The sequence below is a fragment of the Helobdella robusta genome (genome assembly GCF_000326865.2).
Source record: "Helobdella robusta unplaced genomic scaffold HELROscaffold_23, whole genome shotgun sequence".
NCBI lineage: Eukaryota > Metazoa > Annelida > Clitellata > Rhynchobdellida > Glossiphoniidae > Helobdella > Helobdella robusta.
In genome coordinates, this window is record NW_008704216.1 from 2,543,877 (window position 1) to 2,563,462 (window position 19,586).

A 19,586-nucleotide genomic window follows, 5' to 3' on the forward strand; every position below is an offset into this window, starting at 1 on the left:
ATTATATTTTCTAATTAATGAAATATTTTAAAGTCTGAGCACATTCATCTTTGCATTTCCTACATTTTTCATCTCTTTCTTTTTGAAGTTAGTTAAATAAATAAATTAATTAATTAATTAATTAATTAATTAATTAATAGATCCAAATTAATAAAATTATTAATAAAACAGTTAAGTGTGCTAACCGTACTCCACTTTAACAGTTGACGTAATGTTATCTGAACTTGTTGCAGTCGTCGTAACAGCATTGGCGCTTGCTGCTGTTGCTGTTGTTGTTGTTGCTGCTGCTGAAGATGATGATGTTGCGGTTGACGACGGCGTTGTTGTAGTTACTGATGATGCTGTTGTAGTTTTGTTCACTGGCTTAGCTCCAACTGGTTTCTGCTTGGGAGAAATTTTTAAACAATCCATCTCATCATCGTCAGCATCAGTTGCAGTGTAACTCACGTTCATCATTTCGGTTCATCAACCCGCTCGTTTCCACACAAACTCGTTACATTTACAGGATACACATACATTTCCATTCAACTAACTATTCACATATCCACTCATTCACTTACTCATTCACTTACTCATTCACTTACTCACTCACTCACTTACTCATTCACTCATTCAGTCCCTAACTCACTCATTCAGTCACACACTCATTCATTCAGTCACACACACACACACTCACACTCACTCACTCACTCACTAACAGTTTCAGCTTCCTTCTTGTGGAACTGATAGTCTTGCACCCAATGTTTCTTGGTAGATTTCAACTGACCGAGGTATCTGTAGTGATGATTAATGTAATTTAGGTAAATTAACAAATAAATACTAATATTTATCTTTACAGCACTTTGGAGATAAAAAAAGAACTCATTTTAAGACATCAACAGCCACAAACTGCAAGTTGAAATAACATCAACAGCCACGTCAGCTCAAGTGATGACAACAACAAAGACATACGCAATTACATCAACAATCAGCATCATCAATCGCGACAAAAACGACAACATCACCACCACCACCACCAACAACAACAAAAACATCGGGAATATACGCAAGGGCAAGGACGTATAGATCCTGTCTCTTCTCTTTTTCCACCTCAACGACCTTCTCAACCCTTCTTTCCAGGGCAGCTCCTAGCTTCATAACGCGTGGGTAGTTACTGAGAATCTGTGTGGTGGTGGTTATAGCAATGTAGTATGTAGTAGTAGTTGTGAAAGCCATTTGGTAAAGAAGCAGTTGTAAGAGTCATGTGATGTGAAAGTATGTGTCATGGGATATATATCATTAAACATCATCTTCATTATCACCAAACATCAACACCATTATCACCAAACACCATCCTTAACATCACAAAAAAAACACCATCTCACGATAATCATTGAACGTCATCATCTTTCAACATTTCTATCACCCTCTTTAACATCATGATCATCATCAACCACATCATCATGCAAATCACCTTGGTGAGAACGATGATCATATTCCTAATTTGGATGTAATCTGAAGACTCCAAACAATTTACTGCAACCTGTTTGTGATGAATGCAGATTATCAAAAAAAATGAAAACAATCAGTCATTTTATCGACCAACCAAACTAATCAATTATTCAATCAATCAATCAATTTATAAATCAATTAATCAATCAATCAAACTATTAATCAACCAATCATCCAACCAATCATCCAACCAATCATCCAACCTATCAATCAATCAATCAACCAACCCTTGTGATGCTGTAGTGCCATTTATGTACGACGTGTCTGAAATTCTCGTAATCGAGATTATCAGCAATCGCATTTGAAGTTGTGTTGGGAGAGCGGAAAACTGTCACAAATCCCGGATAGTTGGCGCATTCCTGAATAACAACGGAGAAAAAATTATTATTTCATAGATGCTAATCAACTGAACAATCAACAAATCATTACTTCCATACAGAACAATTCATCAGCCTTTTATAAAAAAAAAAATCAACAAACCAGCCATCATACAACTAACCAACCAACCAACCAACCAACCAACCAACCAACCAACCAACCAACCAACCAACCAACCAACCAGCCAGCCAGCCAGCCAGCCAGCCAGCCAGCCAGTCAGCCAACCAATCAACCAACCAATCAGCCAACCAACTAACCCTATCGTAAATATTTTTATCAGAGTGCCACCTCATGATGTCGTTGAGTACACAGCATAGGAATCTGCCGTACCTGTGTGCCTCGTTCTCTGTGCAACTGGATAGTGTCCACGTGATGTCACTGAAGATCTGGGTCGAGTTAAAGTCCGGGTCAAATTCAAGGTCAGTTTGATGAATTTAAATACCAAAGACCATCATAAATGTACGAAAAAGTTCAATGCGAGTGAAACAATTAAATATTACGAAGTTAAAGAGTTGAGTGTAAAAAAATGTTTGCTGATACATTGATGTGGTACAACTGAGGCACAACTTAAACAACTAAACACACAACGGTAACATTAAACAATTCAATCACCCACTCAGCCATACAACCAACCAACCACACAGCCAACCAACCAACCATACAGCCAGCCAACCATACAGCCAACCAACCAACCATACAGCCAACCAATCAACCATACAGTCAGCCAGCCAGCCAGACAACCAACCCTATCATAACAGATGAGAGATGAGAAGTGTGATGTCTTGAGGTTGTGCAGCATGTAGAGGAACTTTGCACAGTAGACTGCATCAATGGCTGTGAAGCAGCTTCGTGGAAACAAACAATACTGTAAGATGGCCGTTATCGTCGAGTGCTTGGCAAGTTCTGTCATTGATTGATTAATTAATTATTAGGATCATTGATTGATTAATTGATTGATTGATTGATTGATTAATAGGATCATTGATTGATTGATTCAACGATTTATCAATTAGTTGATTGATTGATCAGTTCATTGTTCAGTTAATAGGATAATTGATTGATTGATTGATGATAATTAAAAATATTCAAGAATTAAAAAGAGAGAGAAAGAAAGAAGAAAGAGTTTATTGACCAGCACAGGCAGATGAACAGGGGAATGAAAATGTGAACGGATAAACTAGATTAGAATGAAGTAAGATGAAAGACAGTACCTCAAACGAGAAAAAACCCTAATGAAAATAAAATAACCGCTATACAAGCACTAACTGCACTAGTGAAGCAGTATGTGCTTATCTGGAAGAACAAGAATCACAATGACAATACACTAAAATGATAGAATGAAAAAAAAGTGAGAAGAGAGAGAGAGAGAGAGAGAGAGAGAGAGAGAGAGAAAGAGAGAGAAAAGAATAAACGAACTTGTAGAAAACCAGACATCCCTCTCCTTGTTGAGTCTGGCCATGACCATCTTGACGTGTTCCTCCTGTTTCTTCTGCTCCTCGGTCAACTTCTCAATCAGGCTCGTGCATCTCTCCTTCTCCTTCTTCTTCTTCGATTGCGCCTTCCATCATTCATTTATTTAATGGGTTGATAATTAATTTAATGGAGTCGTTTGCAGACAAATTTTTTAATGTCAATTGTCAAAATGTAAAATCTCGTTAGCGCAGTCTAATTTAACCTAATCTAATTTAACCTAATTTAACCTCGTTAGCGCAGTCTAATTAAAAAGTCAATCAATTGCTCAGCCAACCACACAATCGTCCCACCCGAAAATAATTGCTTATTTATCAGTTACATTACTTATCTAAGAACCTTGTCAGGTAATTTATCAAGTTATAACATGACTGTCATTTCAACGACAACCACATGATCAACTTTTAAAAAATCTGCTATACACGCCTGATAATAATTGAAATTAAAGCAAAAAATGCATGTTTGGCTGTTTGGCCATTCACCATTCATTTATTCATTCCTTCAATTAACAAATCATTCACTCAACCATTTCCCATTCATTCCTTTATTCATTCACTCATTTACTCACTGAATCATTCGCACACCCACCCGTCCACCACACACACACACACACACACACACACACACACACACATTCCTCTACTGACCAGATCCTTGTTATCTTCAATGACCTGCAGTTGAGTCTGGTGCATTTTGATTTGGTTCTCGTAAGTCGAGTTGGGCACTTCAAGGTCATACAACTCCAGCGACCAGAAGGTCGTGTAAAATTGAATGCTGTTGCAAGGTGGTGATGTGATGATTATTACAATGATGATGATGAAGTGACAGTTGTTGGGTTAACCACTACAAAGCTATTGATGGTGATAAATAAACACTGCTAACAAATTGATATGTCAAATTAAAAACAATTATAAAAATGTTATAAATAACTATAAACACATAATAATAATAATAAACACAGAACACAACACAACACAACAACATGGCAAAACAAAATTTATGCAAATGAATAGACAATACGCCCATACGTCATGACAAAATTAAGCCACGAAAATTACGAATTGTAACGTAATACAAATTGTACGATTGTAAATACAATTTTTATCAACACAACAGCAAATGATATGCCGTCAATAACTTACTCCGACCTCCATGATCATGAACAACTATCACATACACACACACATACACGCACACATACACGCGCACACACACGCACGCACATAAAACTGAACACTGACTTGAGCTCTTCCCAGAGTTTTGGAGTCATCATAGGCTCAATCAGTTGTGTCCTGAGGGGTGACATGACTGACTCAACTGCTTCATAATATCTTTGGATCTGTCGATGAATGGACAGATTAATGGTTGGATGGACAGGTGGATGATTGGATGGATAGATATGGATGGTTGGATGGACAGACGGGTAGTTGGATGGCTGATTGGATAGATGAGCAGATGGATGGTTAGAGAGATGGATGATTGGATGAAGACAGATGAACAGATAGACAGGCGATTGGATGGATGATGGATGGATGGATGGATGGATAGATAGATAGATAGATAGATAGATAGATAGATAGATAGATAGATAGATAGATAGATAGATAGATAGATAGATAGATAGATAGATAGATAGATAGATAGATAGATAGATAGATAGATAGATAGATAGATAGATAGATAGATAGATAGATAGATAGATAGATAGATAGATAGATAGATAGATATAGATAGATAGATAGATAGATATAGATAGATGGTCAGAAGATTGGATAGATGGTTGGCTGGACAGATAGATAGATGGTTAGTTGCTAAGTAGATGGATGATACTAATTTGAAAAAAAACAAACTTTGAGAGATTGTGAGCTGATATTTGGGGATGCCTTGTCTTTCTTCTCCTGTCTTCTCAGTTCCTCAACTTTTGCCTGAGAACAAACACGTGAAAATCAGCACATGTTATGAATAATATTATTTCAGATAATCTCAATAATCACCAACATAATAATAATAATACAGATATAAAAAAAGTGTTGCTTTTATATGAACCAAAAAAAAACATGCGCAAAAAAAATATGCTAGCAAATTAAATTAACTTGAAGTTAAAAAATTATTCAATAAACAAAAAATTAAAAAAATAAAGAAAAACAAACAAGCAAACCAGCAAAAAAATAAACAAACAAGCAAGCAAACAAACAAACATACATACATAGAAACAAACAAGCAAACAAATAAACGGAAAATAAGCAAACAAACAAATGAACAAACAAACAAATAAACAGACAAACAAATAAACAAAAAAATAAACAAACAAGCAAACAAATATACAAACAAATAAACAAACATTGATATCAGCAGTGTAGATCCCCCTCCATAATGAGAATGCCACTTCAGATGAGATGAAGTAAGTGGTGCTGAGCTGGTGGATGTTTGGAAGCTTCTTCCGCATCTCGTCGGTTGTCGTCTGCATCAACAGGAAGCTGATGAACTGCACCAATGTGTCTTGGCACTGTGCTCGTGTGAAGATGCAATGATGAGAGATCCAGTTAGCATTGTAGACAATTAGGTGAGAGATGTAACAATAGCAGAAAGAAATGGGAAAAGTGAGGAAGAGAAAAAAGGAGTGATCAAAGATCATCATAATTTTGTGGATGAATAGAACAAGATAGAATGATTAGATGATTGGATGGATTGAAAGTTAAATGAAAACATAATTGATACCCTCCAAGCAGAATATCAACTTAATTTATAAATGTGAATTATATTATCAGTTTTTCACCAAGCACAAACTCCACAACTCCATCACCATTACGTCATTTTCACCATCCTCACGTCATTTTCACCATCCTCACGTCATTTTCACCATCATCACGTCATTATTGTCTTACCTGATCGTAGAGCTTGCCAACAAGTTTGACATGCCTATTATCAACGTCAGGCAGGCCATCGGACTTTTGAAGTTGCAGAAGTTGTTGATGCTTCGGCTGTTGGAAGATGATGGCATTTCTCTGCTGTGACATCATGAGGCAGAGAGGAATGGTGAGGTTGTGCTCTGTGAGGCAATCCATCAATCTACTCGATGGCTTCTTTGTGTTGCGTACTTGAGTGAAGTAGCCACCCTGGATGTGCGGTGCAATGTTTAACACGCGTGTAATGTGATTTCTTCCAGTTATTTCAACAAGCAGGATGTCATTATCAAAAGAAAGAAGAGAAGCAATGAACCTCTTGTTTGAGAAGCTCTCCACCAGCCATGGCCATCAGCTGGTCGTCTGTCACCTCCTCACTAACCTCAATGCCAGCCATCTTCTGGATTACTTCCCTCAAGACGTACAGATCGTAACTGGATGTCATGCATGGTGACGATTATGATATGTAGATGATGATGAGGATGAAGATGATAACAGAAATGGTGATGAAGATGATGATAAAGACTGTAATACTGGTGATGACTATCAAAACGATGACAACTCCAACCTCTTTCCAGCTTTCATCTGATTGAGAATATAGTGGAGGAGACCAGCTATATCAACCTGATACTTTTTCAAAACTGACCCACTGAAGTTTGCAAGGCCTGTCAATCAATTATATTCTACCATGACGTTTTTATTTTTTAATGTGTACATCTACTAAGTACCATGTTTACAAACAAACACACAGGCAGACACACAGACAGACATACAAACCAACATCAGACAGACAGACATTGAACGGACAGACAGAGAGACAGACAAATACAAACTTTGCAGCCATGTTGATATGTTAGTGCCATCCGTTTTCATTCTTTCCCTCTCAGGATTGGCCAGTGCCTCGATGATGCAATCTGCATGATATTCAACATTTAACCATGATTTAAAATTATAATCCTACTCAGATCCAGAAATAATGAAAATAATTATTCACTAAAAAACAAAATTCCAAAACTCACATATGAGGACGTCATATGATAACGAAGTGAGAAACTTGAGACTATCAACTACTGGAATGATGAAGTTGTCGTATCTCTGAATCTGGGATAATATCTGCAACGATGGTGACGGTGATGATGGTATGACGATGATGAAAGCAGCAATGACAATGATGATAGAAATGGTGCAATTACAATTGATGATGATTATGACATTGAATGTGATGATGATGGTGATTTACAACAGTCAAATCACATCTATACAGATGATATATATGATGATAAATTTGATGATGGTGTAAGCCGAATAAACTTGTGACAATAACAAAAGATCAGACAAACAGAAAAAAGAACAAATGTTGACACGGAAATAAAATGTAATAACGATGATGGAGATAACAAGTGAGTGAACTAACGTGTTCAAAGACAACACCGGGAGCACTGTGGGACAGTTTGCCAATCTGTCGTCCAAGTGGCTTCACATTTTCCTTGGCAAGTCGTCTGGTTTTTTTTAGATGATTTTGTTAGTTGAACAAGCAGTGTTTAGAAACTCATGAATATTCAAGTCAGGACATTATTTACTCATCATCATCATTTTTTACTATTCACTCATCAAAATGAATAATTCATTTTCATTCACACTCAAAATGTTGTTTCTAGCACAAATCATTGAGAAACATAACTTCAAAAGTCTAAAAATATCAAAAAATTATGCTAATAAAAGTCATCCTAACATATAAGCACTATCACGTGATGACAGCACTTCATTACCACCATAACATCATCATGAAATGAGTAGCACCATCACTAGCAAACAACAACTCATCCACCCACACATACTTCATGATGTACTTGGACTTGTGCAGAACTTCAGCATGTGCCTTCAACAAGACAGGATTATGCAGGCGGGATTCATTCTTCCACTGTCCATAGAGTCTGTACCTGCAAGTGTGATGGTGGTGATGTGGTGGTGACGTCAGTGGTGTGGTGGTTACTACTGGTCATACCAAGAGTGAGGAAGGTGATTTGGAGACAGACAGATCAACTACCTGTGTTCGTATCTGAGCGTCTTGATGAAGCCCCAAAGTTCCTCGGAGACGCAGCAGTTACCAGGCATGAGCGAGAGGCTGGGTAGGATGGACTCGTCGTATATCGTCATCAGTCCACAGAACACATCCGTCAGCTCCGACCTATTCTGCTGCGGCTGCTGCTGCTTCAACTTCTCTCTCTGAATGTGAGAGAACAAAGAAATAAAAATAATTGGAATCAGTGTTTCATTTATTATTTCCGTTTACATATTGTTGTTGGAAATAAAATAACAAAGAGCTAAAAATCGCCAAATTAAAGTGGGAAGCAATTGTTTTATTGATGAGTAGCGATCATAGTTTTAGCTTATTATCACAAAAGTACTGTCTGTATTATACTTAAATATGCATCAAATTTTAAGGAGTGTTGCAGCTGTACTTGTACTTTTAATAAAAAAAAATGGCTGATGGTTTAAAAACAACGACAACACAGTATAAACGGTTAAAAATAAATATTTACAACGGAAAAGAGGTGTTGATAAAATGTAATTATCACTAAAATGTACTGAAACTGAGCTGCTGCTGTGTGTGGAGTTAGTAACGAGTTGGAGCAAGTTTTATAATCCAGATGTGAGCAACATGGGAGTAACAAATGGATACAACAACAAAAATTAACGAAATATAACAAGCGACTAACAAAGATTGAATTTTAAGAAGCACTCACCTCTGTCATATATGTCTTGGCTATTCTGTTGATCTTCACTAATAGGATGGGATCTCTGTAGAGATAAGGACCTTTCAAAGGGAGGGGAGAGATAATAAATAAAATTTTATTATTATTATTATTTTTGTTGTGGTTAATGACTTTTGATTTTGTTGTTTGCATAAATAAATGAGATAGCTTTTCATACTTTTTTTTACCTGTGATGCAAATACTGTGTACATCTAACGATGATATTTCATTTCAAGTATAGAATGATACAAATGCAATTACGTACAAACGTTAAACTTATTTACCAGCTCATATCAAGTGATACAAATTTTCTTTTTTATCAAATAAACTTTCAATCAATTTACAACAAAAAGTTAGTTTAAGAATAAAATAATGAAAAAGTAATGATCATAAAAATAATAATTGCAAGACAACAAAAATTATATAAAAAAAAGTATTTTTCCATCAGGATAAAAGATTTGACAAGTTATATTATAAGAGGACAAATAACAAAAGCAGCACTGACATCTGCAGCACTCACGACAACAGCAGCAACAAACATAACAGCTACGAAAAAAACCACAGAATGAATACAAAAACCACACTTACCAAGCTGACTGATCAGAGGGAAGGCTAACAAGGGAAGATGTTCAAATTCCGTGGCACGCTCAATGAATGGCGGGTAGTTGGGTGACGGAGATGAAGACTTCTTCTGTTGATTGGATAAAATCTCCAATGGCAATCCACAGTGCCTGTTTTCAATAGAGTCATTTGTTTGTCATTTGGTACAGAGTCGGTTTTTTTTTAAATATCACAAACTAAAAACTAAATACAATAAATAGCGATAACATCAAGAACATAGACCAACATATCATATAAGGGTTGAATAATGTATTTGATAAGTCGACAGAGTGACTGGCAGACGGTTGGATGTGAGACGACAGTGAAGGGAGGCAGCATGGAAATTATTTCCTGGGCATGTGCCCAATCCCCAATGTCGATGAGGGCACCACAGAGTCCAAGTTTCTGGTTGTTGTTGTTGTTCACGCTGGCGCTCCAGTCATTCATGTTGTTATTGATGTTTGTTGTTGTCGTTGTTACATCGTTATCCTGCAAGTGTTTGTTGTGTTTGGCCATGTGATGTGATATGATGGGATGTGATGAAGACGATGATGTCCTATGATGTGACGAAGACGATGATGTAGATAGATAGCTTGATAGCTTGATAGATAGATAGATAGATAGATAGATAGATAGATAGATAGATAGATAGATAGATAGATAGATAGATAGATAGATAGATAGATAGATAGATAGATAGATAGATAGATAGATAGATAGATAGATAGATAGATAGCTTGATAGATAGATAGATAGATAGATAGATAGATAGATAGATAGATAGATAGATAGACAGACAGACAGACAGACAGACAGACAGACAGATAGATAGATAGATAGATAGATAGATAGATAGATAGATAGATAGATAGACAACGACCGCACTAATTATACATCATTACCATTATTTTTAAAATAATAAACAAACTTAGAAATACAGTTACAAACGACATCAACATCAAATCACATTACTCAAATCAAAATAAATCCCAAAGTTTCTGCACCTGTCAGACCCTGATTTTTTTTTAAAGGAACAATAAAAAAAACATCACAAAACCACACCCCTGTAATACAAACCTCACTCCGGTCCTTTTCATTGTTCGCCCCACTGCCAGTACTAGCTGCTACAGTATTATTACTACCAATACTGTTATTACCAGAGGCGGCAGCAGTTGTGGTAGCAGTAGTGGAAGTATTATTTTCTTTATTATCATCCCCAATACTTTTGTCCACCATTGTACCGAGGACATTCAACTTGAGGTGGTGCTGCTTGGCTTCGGTCAATTCTTTCTTGTATTTGTCCATCATTTCAGAATCAGATGGAGATAGCTGATTGTTTGGTTGGTTGAATGGTTGATCAATAGGTAATTTATCAATAGAATTCATTTGAATGTCTGCTTGATTGGTGAAATGGTTGGCTCAGATGACTTAAATATTTCTTCTTTAAATGGTGACTAGCAAAATAAAAGTGGCTGGTACAAAATATTGGTAGTTGTTTGTTTGATGGAATAAATTAAATAGTTAAACGGTTCGTTGGAACAATCTACCAACCAACGAAACATCTAAACAACCAACCAACCAATCAACCAACCAATCAACAAACCAACCAATCAACCAAACAGAAACTCGAGCAGGCAACTAACATGAGGTACAAGAGCATCCAAGGAGATCAAATTGTGCTGGATGAGCTGGGCTGTCATGTGGTAGAGGGAGGCTTCTGTTACTGAATCAGCTGTTTGCTGTAGGTGCATTATTCATAATAGATTATATATTCAACTGTGTTTGAGTGAGACATTATGACTGTCTTTGTCTTTAAGCATGTATTGATTGGATTGTTTAGCATTTGTACAGATTGATGCATTTTTGCACAAAATAGTGCAGTGTACATGCACTGTATATAAATGAGTATGAATAAATGAGTACGTCCTACCTCGGGAAACCGGGTCTCTGGACGCAAAACGAAGATTTATGGATTGATAAATGAGTATGAATATGTATGCAAATGAACATATTAAACGTATGAAGTAATAGAACAAAGATGATAAACGACTATGTATGATTAAACGACTTAACAACAACAATTTTAGCAACGACATCAAATCATCAAATAAATAAGTCTTCAACACTGCTGAATGCATCTCATATCATCAAATGACAATTTTTTATAAAAAAATTAAATATATAAAACCAAACATTTCAAAAAGAAATATTTTCAAGAAATGAAGATAACAAATGACATCAAACACAAAAAAACATGAGACAAACAAACAAACAAACAAGCAAACAAACAGCATCATCAACCTCATCAACATCAGAAACCTGATAGAATTGAAATTTGAATCCCAGAATGTGGCATAGCGTCGTAGGGTCCAATGTGTACTTGCTCAGCAGCGGTATGAAGAAGTCCTGCTTCTCCGGTCTACATTCAAATACCTAAATCAATTTCATGGTATTGCAATCGATAAATACATTTTCAATGCTAATAGTGTTCTATTGAAATTTACAACAAAGCTCACTAGAAGAGAAGAGAAGAAAGAGAGAGAGAGAGAGAGAACATTAGAGTAGTTTAAGAAAGAAGGCAGAAGGGAGAATATAGTATAAAATTGAGTGATGTTAACTTTGAGCTCTGCTGATCAATCATTGTTAACAAATCAAACATCAACCCCAAGCATCCTCCCATAGTTCAATTTTTCAATAAAATATTACCACCCCACGTTCCCAATGAACTTGACCCACGATCATGGAGAAAGAGTAGGAAGGAGAGAGAGAGAGAAAAAGAGAGAGAGAGAAAGAGAGAGAAAACAAAAAGAAAAGATAGAGTGAGAAAGAATCAGTCAAATAGAGACAAATGTAATACATTCCCACCCAGGCAATATATATGTAACCACAAACCTCCAGGATTATATCCAGCACTCTATTAGGATCCAAATTGAAGCAGCCTGCAATGGTGTGGATGATAACGTTGATGACGACGACGACGACGATGATGATAATCAAAAAAGATGGTGGTGGTAATGTAGCCATTTCAAAAAGCGCGGACTATATAGATGATAATAGATGATAATCAAGAGAATGAAGATTATTATAAGGAAGAACAACAAAATAACAAAATGATGGAAACAAGTCATTTGTTATATTGGGTATTTTTGTTTGTGCATCCTGTTTACAATCAAATCAATACAACACTTCAATAAAGTAGCGAATGTGTTAGCATATTGATAGTTAGGCAAACAAATGGCAGACATACGATACATTATCCACACATAACAACAAACGAAACATCCAATGAAAATACAACCTACAAATACTAATCCGCAAACAAATTAACATAAACTTACAATATCATCCAAATAAACAAAATTATCATACTAATACAAGCATTCAACCAATCATAATGTAAATATAATCACCATCATGCACAAACATGCAAGTACAGAGAGAAAAACACTAACATACACATTCATATCTGCGTGCATACAAACAATTCTCTACAATTCACTTTTCAGTACATCTCAGAGGTATCAACAACAAACAGACAATGTATGTAAATACCCATGAATCAATGCATCACAAACACTGAACGTAATAGGCATGGATCTCTACATTCAAATCCAGTCACTATGGATGGCAGTACCGAGTATTATAACCCTTACACCATCATGCTCCAAACAACACGTGTAACAAACAAACAAACAGAATGGAACCTATAAGGGACTTGACACGTTCCAAGACAGCCTCCAACCGATCATCGATCCTCTCTTGACTGGCAGATTTAGAATGTTCATCACTATTGTACTCCTGACACAACTCTGTTATTAGTTTGGCATAGCCTTCGGGCTCCTCGCGCAATAAGTTGAACTTTTGCTGTTTGTAGCTGTTACAATTTGATTACATTATCATTTTTGTCATTGATGCTACATTGTTGTTGTCGTTGATAATATTTATATCAGCAAGTAGCAGTAGCAGAAGTCATACTAGCACAATGTTGCCAACATTACAAGTAGAAGTAATAATACTGAGATTACTGAAAAAAATTAAACATCTCACTATAATTTTGTCTTGGTCTTCACATATTTCTGCTGGTAAATAGTTTTTGACTGAAGCAGACCCAAAGCCTCTAAAACGTCAAGATCCAATCTCTCCTTCAACAAGCTTTCTGGTACTATTACCTAAAGTTAAGTAATAAAAAGATCAATTAATGTCCTAAAGTTATAATGGTTGGATATGATATTATAATAATTAATTAATTTTAATTAATTAACAACAACAACAATTAATTAATTAATTAATAATTAAAAAATTGATTATAACGATTAATGACTTTTTGTTACGATCACCAACCTGTGAGGCGATCAACAAGTTGATGAAGTTCCCCCTACTTTCAGCTACATCGTAACACGAGAGTTCAATATCTGCGAGATGCGAGCACATCAGATGAATATATATGTGCTAGATAGGTGAGAATGCACATATGTATGAATACATGCCAATGTGCACGGCCATATGTAAATGTGTGCATGACTGTATGTTATTTGATGTACTAATCACATTAAAATTTGGAATTAGATGCTGCTTAAATTGCAATGTGTTTTTATAAGTTAGCTGTTAGATAGTGACAATAGCGACGATAACAACAATAAATAATTGTAAGAATGGAAACAATGTGATGAATAGTGATGATGAATGATGATGGTGATCCTTCATGTTAATAAGTAACAATTTTTAAAATAAAAACAACGATGATGGATGATCAGAATGTTGGTCGATTTATTGAAAATTAAACAAGCCAACCTAGAACACCAAAGACATCAGCTAGGAGCAATGTTATGCTGGGGTACAAACTCTGTCAAGTGGGGTATAAAATTAACATTAGATGTAACAAATTGCACAATCCAATCATCACCATTTTCAACAGACAGGCACATATTCAATTTTAATAATATTCACTGCAGAGGAACAAGAGACATAGGTCTCAAAAATTTTCATTTACACTCAACTAATGATTAATCAAATTAATGATTTATATAATTTAAAGTTTCATAGAAATTGAATAGAATATTAATATGTAAAACTCTATTCAAGAATCAGTTTCATAGTGATGAGGGAAGCAGAGAAAACATTTCAAAATGATAACAAATGTGGAACAAAGAATCAAACTTTAATATAAAAAAAAATATTTCTAACAGCAATTTCAGTAAAGGTGGCCACCACTTGGTCAATTTTCAGTTGACCCTTGACACCCACAAGGCAAAGCTCGTACAGCAATCTCTTTATGTCAGATTCACCTGGCCTACTGACGTTCTCGTACTTTATTTTGTCACCGGTTGAACTTTTAAGGCATTCTTTACAACTCTCCAAACTGTAATGAAAATATTGAAATATTAATATATACATATAGTAGAAGAAATTTTTGGTTTTAATAAAATTCAATGCTTTTTTAATAAATAAATAAATCAGTAGAAATATTTTTAACAATCCAGGCCTTTTATTATAAAAAAACAAAAACGCTAAGTTGTCTGTCTCCAACTAATTTGATCCTAGACTCACATCACTCATTCCAATCTAAATAGTATCTATCACATATGATTACTATCAAATATAGCTTGATTGAATTAATTAATTAGTATTTTATAAGCCTAATTTATAATTTGTAAAAAGTCAAATGTGCTCTCACTTTGACTCACAAAATAACAAACTCAAACTATCAAAACTCATAAATAGGAATAAGTATAATCTATAATCTATGTATAAACAATCTATATATAAACAATCGGGTTATGAAAAGAGGAAATTACTACAGATAAACTGGGGGCAGTTAAAGTTTTTTTGATCACATCATGCGGAAGAAAAGAATGAAAAATGTAACGACTACAGGAAAGATTGTTGTCAATAATGAATAACATTCTTCAAGTCTTTGTGACACTTGTTGAATATCACCCCATTTCAACTACTATAAAATCTTAAAGATCGGGTTTTGAGGAGGTCAATGATCGCCAATGTCTAGTTTTTCAATTAATTAGGTAAAAAATAAAATTTTAAAAGAAATTGCCTTTTCTTTTTTGATTTTTTGATGATCCTTCCCTCCAATTAATCATTTGGTGTCTAATAATATTCATCTTATTCCAAATTTATTCAAAATTGATCATTCATATCTTACATCTTAACTCTTACCCTATCATTTTTTTTATTTAACAACAACCTGAACACCCACCTAACCAATCCTAACCTTATCTCTGGCATACAAAAAATAAAGAAATCTCATCTTCATCTCAAGTGAAAAAATGAAATTGAAACATTGAGTATTATTTATTAATTTAATTTATTGATGGGCGAAATATAATTATAATTAGATTAGAATATTAGACCTATTCCATTATTAGAGATTAGATTTGTTATACATTGTACTATAAGTAGTAAAGATCATTAGACTGGCTACTATCATAATAACTGACAACTTGAAGCCAACATTTTTATTTTAATTAAAAATTAATTAGAGATTACAGATGATAAGCAATGAGAAATTAAAAAGGAAAATAATCGTCGTTCATTTTCATTCATCATTCATTTTGCTGCTGGGCAGAGGATGATCCAATCCGATAATTACACAGGCACAATTAAAAAATTCAACAAAATCGCAATATGAAAAATAAATTTTTAAAATATAAATAAAAACTTACAAATCGATTTTTCCTGATTTGTCCCAATTAGCGATTGACTTCTGGGATATCAACGCGATCCTCTCGGCCATTTTAAAAATTAAAAATAAACCAAATAACAAACAATAACGAGACCATATATGTATATATGTATATATATATATATAAAAAGAGAAAGAGACTATATATATATATATATATAAATATATATATATATATATATATATATTAAAACAACCATAGATATAAATAAAACGACAGACGAGAAAATTTAGAATTTTATTGAAGCGCTTAAAAATTAACAAAAGTGCAAATGTAGAAATTATTCAAACCATTTTTACTTCTTCTCACTGCTTTTTGTAAAATTTCATTATTACCAATAATTATATTTATATAATCTATCACAGGATTTAAGTGATTAATTTCAAGAAAAAATTGTTTAGAATGGCCGAAGAAAGAAAGAAGGCGGCATGGTTTTAGCGAAGCGAGATTCTGTTAATAATGTATGTTAATATAGGATTTGTTTATTAACTTATATTTTTATGCAGTAATTTATGAAATCTACCGAATTTTCGGTTGATTTCATGAAGTACTGCATTAATTATGTTCTTTACCAGCATTATATTTTTAAACATACATGCTCATCAAATGTGTGAAATTTTCATTCAAAAATTCTACGTTTGGCGCACTTTCATAGCTTTTAACAACAACTGATTTGGTGAAGTTATTTGAAGTTTTATAGTACCACTTTCATGCACATAAATGAAATTTGATGGAACATCCATGCAAAAGCTTCGTTATTGCTTTTCATTAAAGTTTCTTCTGACGTCCTTCGTAGAAAATAAACACAGATGCAAAATAAATAATGATAAAAAATAACTCCTTAAAATTTTACATTTTAAAATGTTAGAAAAATCAATCCCATATGAATTGCTACGATGCTTAACAACTGCAACGAATTTAGCACCGCTATCAACACCAGCTACTACAAATTTAACATTAATAACAACTACATCTGCAACGAATACAACATTACTGATGACAACAAAAACAACAGTAGCAATAGCCGCTTTGAACAGAAACGTCAACAACGTAGAAAGCAATCAATACGGAAAAGATGGGAGCGGGAGAAGAGAAAAAGGTAATAGAGGTGGTGCTGGTGGGATTGGAAGAGGACAAGGTGGAGGAAAAGGAGGTGGTACCACAAGTGCTGCTCCTAATCTTGGCAGTGTGATAAACGTGAGAGAAACAGATAGAGTAGTTGGTCCTCAAAGTGTTGAAGGTCAGGTAGGGCGGAGTGGTCAAGGATGGCAAGCAGGCCAGGTAGGTCAAGGTGGACAAGGAAGTCAAGATGGACAAACTGGTCGGGGAGGACAAAGAGGACAGGCAGGCCAGGGAGGTCAAGCAGGTCGGGGAGGTCAAGCAGGTCAGGCAAGCCGGGGAGGTCAAGCAGGCCGAGCAGGTCAGGCAGGCCGGGGAGGTCAAGCAGGCCAGGAAAATCAAGGAGGTCAGGCAGGCCAGGTTGGTCAAAAAGGTCAGACAGATCGGGGAGGTCAAGGAGGTCAGGGAGGTCAAAGAGGAAAAGAAGAACAGGCAAGCCGGGGAGGTCAAAGATATCAAACTGGTCGTGGAAGTGTAAACAACGGCATTCGAAGCGAAAATGGTGGTGAGGGCAAGCAACGAAATTCTTCCGCTATATGATTGGTTGATCAGTGGTAATTTGATCAACTGGCAATTTCAAAGTTATCGAAATAAATAATAACGATTATAATCGCTAAAAATAAAAAATAAATAACATTCTATTTCATAAATAAATGTTACAATATGAAATCTAATGACTGGTCAGATCCCAGGTAAATGACCAGAGACGCCAGTATTTGCATGTTAAAATTGACGAACGATCGATCGGAACGAAATAAAAAAAAAATGTTCAAGAAATGAACATCGCAATCAAATGTACAATTTATTTTTTGTATCAAGCAAAGCAATGCATCAAAACTATCGACTTGACATATATTATATATATATATATATATATATATATATATATATATATATATATATAAATACACATGTAATGGTTTGGACTATCACGTTGGTAATTCATTCTAGTTGATTAGATGTAACTATAACAAAATCAATAAATGAAACGTGTTATAGTTAGTATGATATACGTGTAAGATGGGAATTTAATTTAAAAATGTGTGCATATATAATGCGTGATACCAACACTGACCGACCGATCGACCGACTGACTGACTGATTCATTGATTGAGAAATCGATATGATCAAATGGGTGACTAACTGACCAACCGATCAACCAACCAATCGATTGATTTTTGATTGATTGATTGATTGATTGGTTGGTTGTTTGATTGATTGGTTGGTTGATTGATTGATTGATTGATTGATTGATTGATTGATTGATTGATTGATTGATGGATGGATGGATGGATGGATGGATGGATGGATGGATGGATGGATGGATGGATGGATGAATGGATGGATGGATGGATGGATGGATAGATCGATTGATTGATTGATTGAAATAACTTCTAAAAAGATTCAAAACTAATTAAAAATTGATTAAACGATTGAAATAACTTTCAAAAAGATTTAAAATTAATGAAAGATTGATTCTTAATTTATTAGAAACAAATTCTTACTATAAAAATTCAAGGTTTACCCGAAAAAGTAATTCAAATAATGAAAATATTGAAAAATATATGAGCAAACAAGTTGAAAGGTTCAAAAAAATTTTATCAATTAATTGATTGATTTATAAAAATTAAATACAAAATTAATTGAAAATATTAAAAAAGTTGTCAAAATTAAAAAACTAATTAAAAACTGATATCTGGATGTGAATAAGGAACGAGAAATATCACTTGGAGAAAATAATTACTCAAAAAAATTCAAACGCTTGATGTAAAAAAGTTTGTAAAAAAATTCCTGACGTAAAAAAAAGCATAACATTTCATTAAAAATAAACAGTTTTCTTAAAAATAGCAAACAAAGTCAATGGAAGATGAAGAACGATTCGTTTAATATAGCGTGGTTCCAAAACGGAAAAATATGGGAAAAAATGTTGGAAAACACAATTGCCAACTTCTACCAACAATCTATCATATTCACGTGAATTTCAATGTCATTTCCAACAACAGCTAAATCATAAAACAGACCCCAGATTTATAATTACAAATGTGTGTTCATTCGTTTAATTTACATTTATTTTGTCACGATCGATATTTAGGTAGATGTGACATACAAATACATATTAACCAAATTTTCATATACATGCACATGCACAATTGCACATATATATATACACA

At 34.5% G+C, this 19,586-nt stretch overlaps 2 protein-coding genes across 2 annotated transcripts; one reads left to right on the forward strand and one right to left on the reverse strand.

The window, feature by feature from the left end:
* Positions 1 to 27: 27 nt before the first annotated feature.
* On the reverse strand, positions 28 to 16,350 carry HELRODRAFT_191720 (hypothetical protein; the record flags this gene model as incomplete). Its single annotated transcript, XM_009019102.1, has 34 exons — positions 16,276 to 16,350; positions 14,783 to 14,957; positions 14,390 to 14,441; positions 13,940 to 14,010; positions 13,646 to 13,767; positions 13,303 to 13,472; positions 12,491 to 12,537; positions 11,918 to 12,031; positions 11,251 to 11,337; positions 10,676 to 10,927; positions 9,846 to 10,087; positions 9,587 to 9,729; positions 8,990 to 9,060; positions 8,290 to 8,468; positions 8,081 to 8,182; positions 7,657 to 7,741; positions 7,262 to 7,355; positions 7,076 to 7,156; positions 6,811 to 6,907; positions 6,559 to 6,676; positions 6,225 to 6,455; positions 5,681 to 5,845; positions 5,190 to 5,264; positions 4,581 to 4,678; positions 3,987 to 4,113; positions 3,286 to 3,427; positions 2,615 to 2,772; positions 2,127 to 2,255; positions 1,719 to 1,850; positions 1,454 to 1,522; positions 1,046 to 1,161; positions 699 to 774; positions 186 to 287; positions 28 to 78 (listed from the first exon to the last, which is right to left on the reverse strand). The coding sequence occupies exons 1-34, from the start codon at positions 16,344 to 16,346 to the stop codon at positions 28 to 30; spliced, it is 4,044 nt and encodes a 1,347-aa protein (XP_009017350.1). The 5' UTR covers positions 16,347 to 16,350.
* Positions 16,351 to 17,157: 807 nt separating this feature from the next.
* On the forward strand, positions 17,158 to 17,955 carry HELRODRAFT_172444 (hypothetical protein; the record flags this gene model as incomplete). The annotated part of the gene is made up of 1 exon (XM_009019103.1): positions 17,158 to 17,955. The coding sequence occupies one exon, from the start codon at positions 17,158 to 17,160 to the stop codon at positions 17,953 to 17,955; it is 798 nt and encodes a 265-aa protein (XP_009017351.1).
* Positions 17,956 to 19,586: the final 1,631 nt, after the last annotated feature.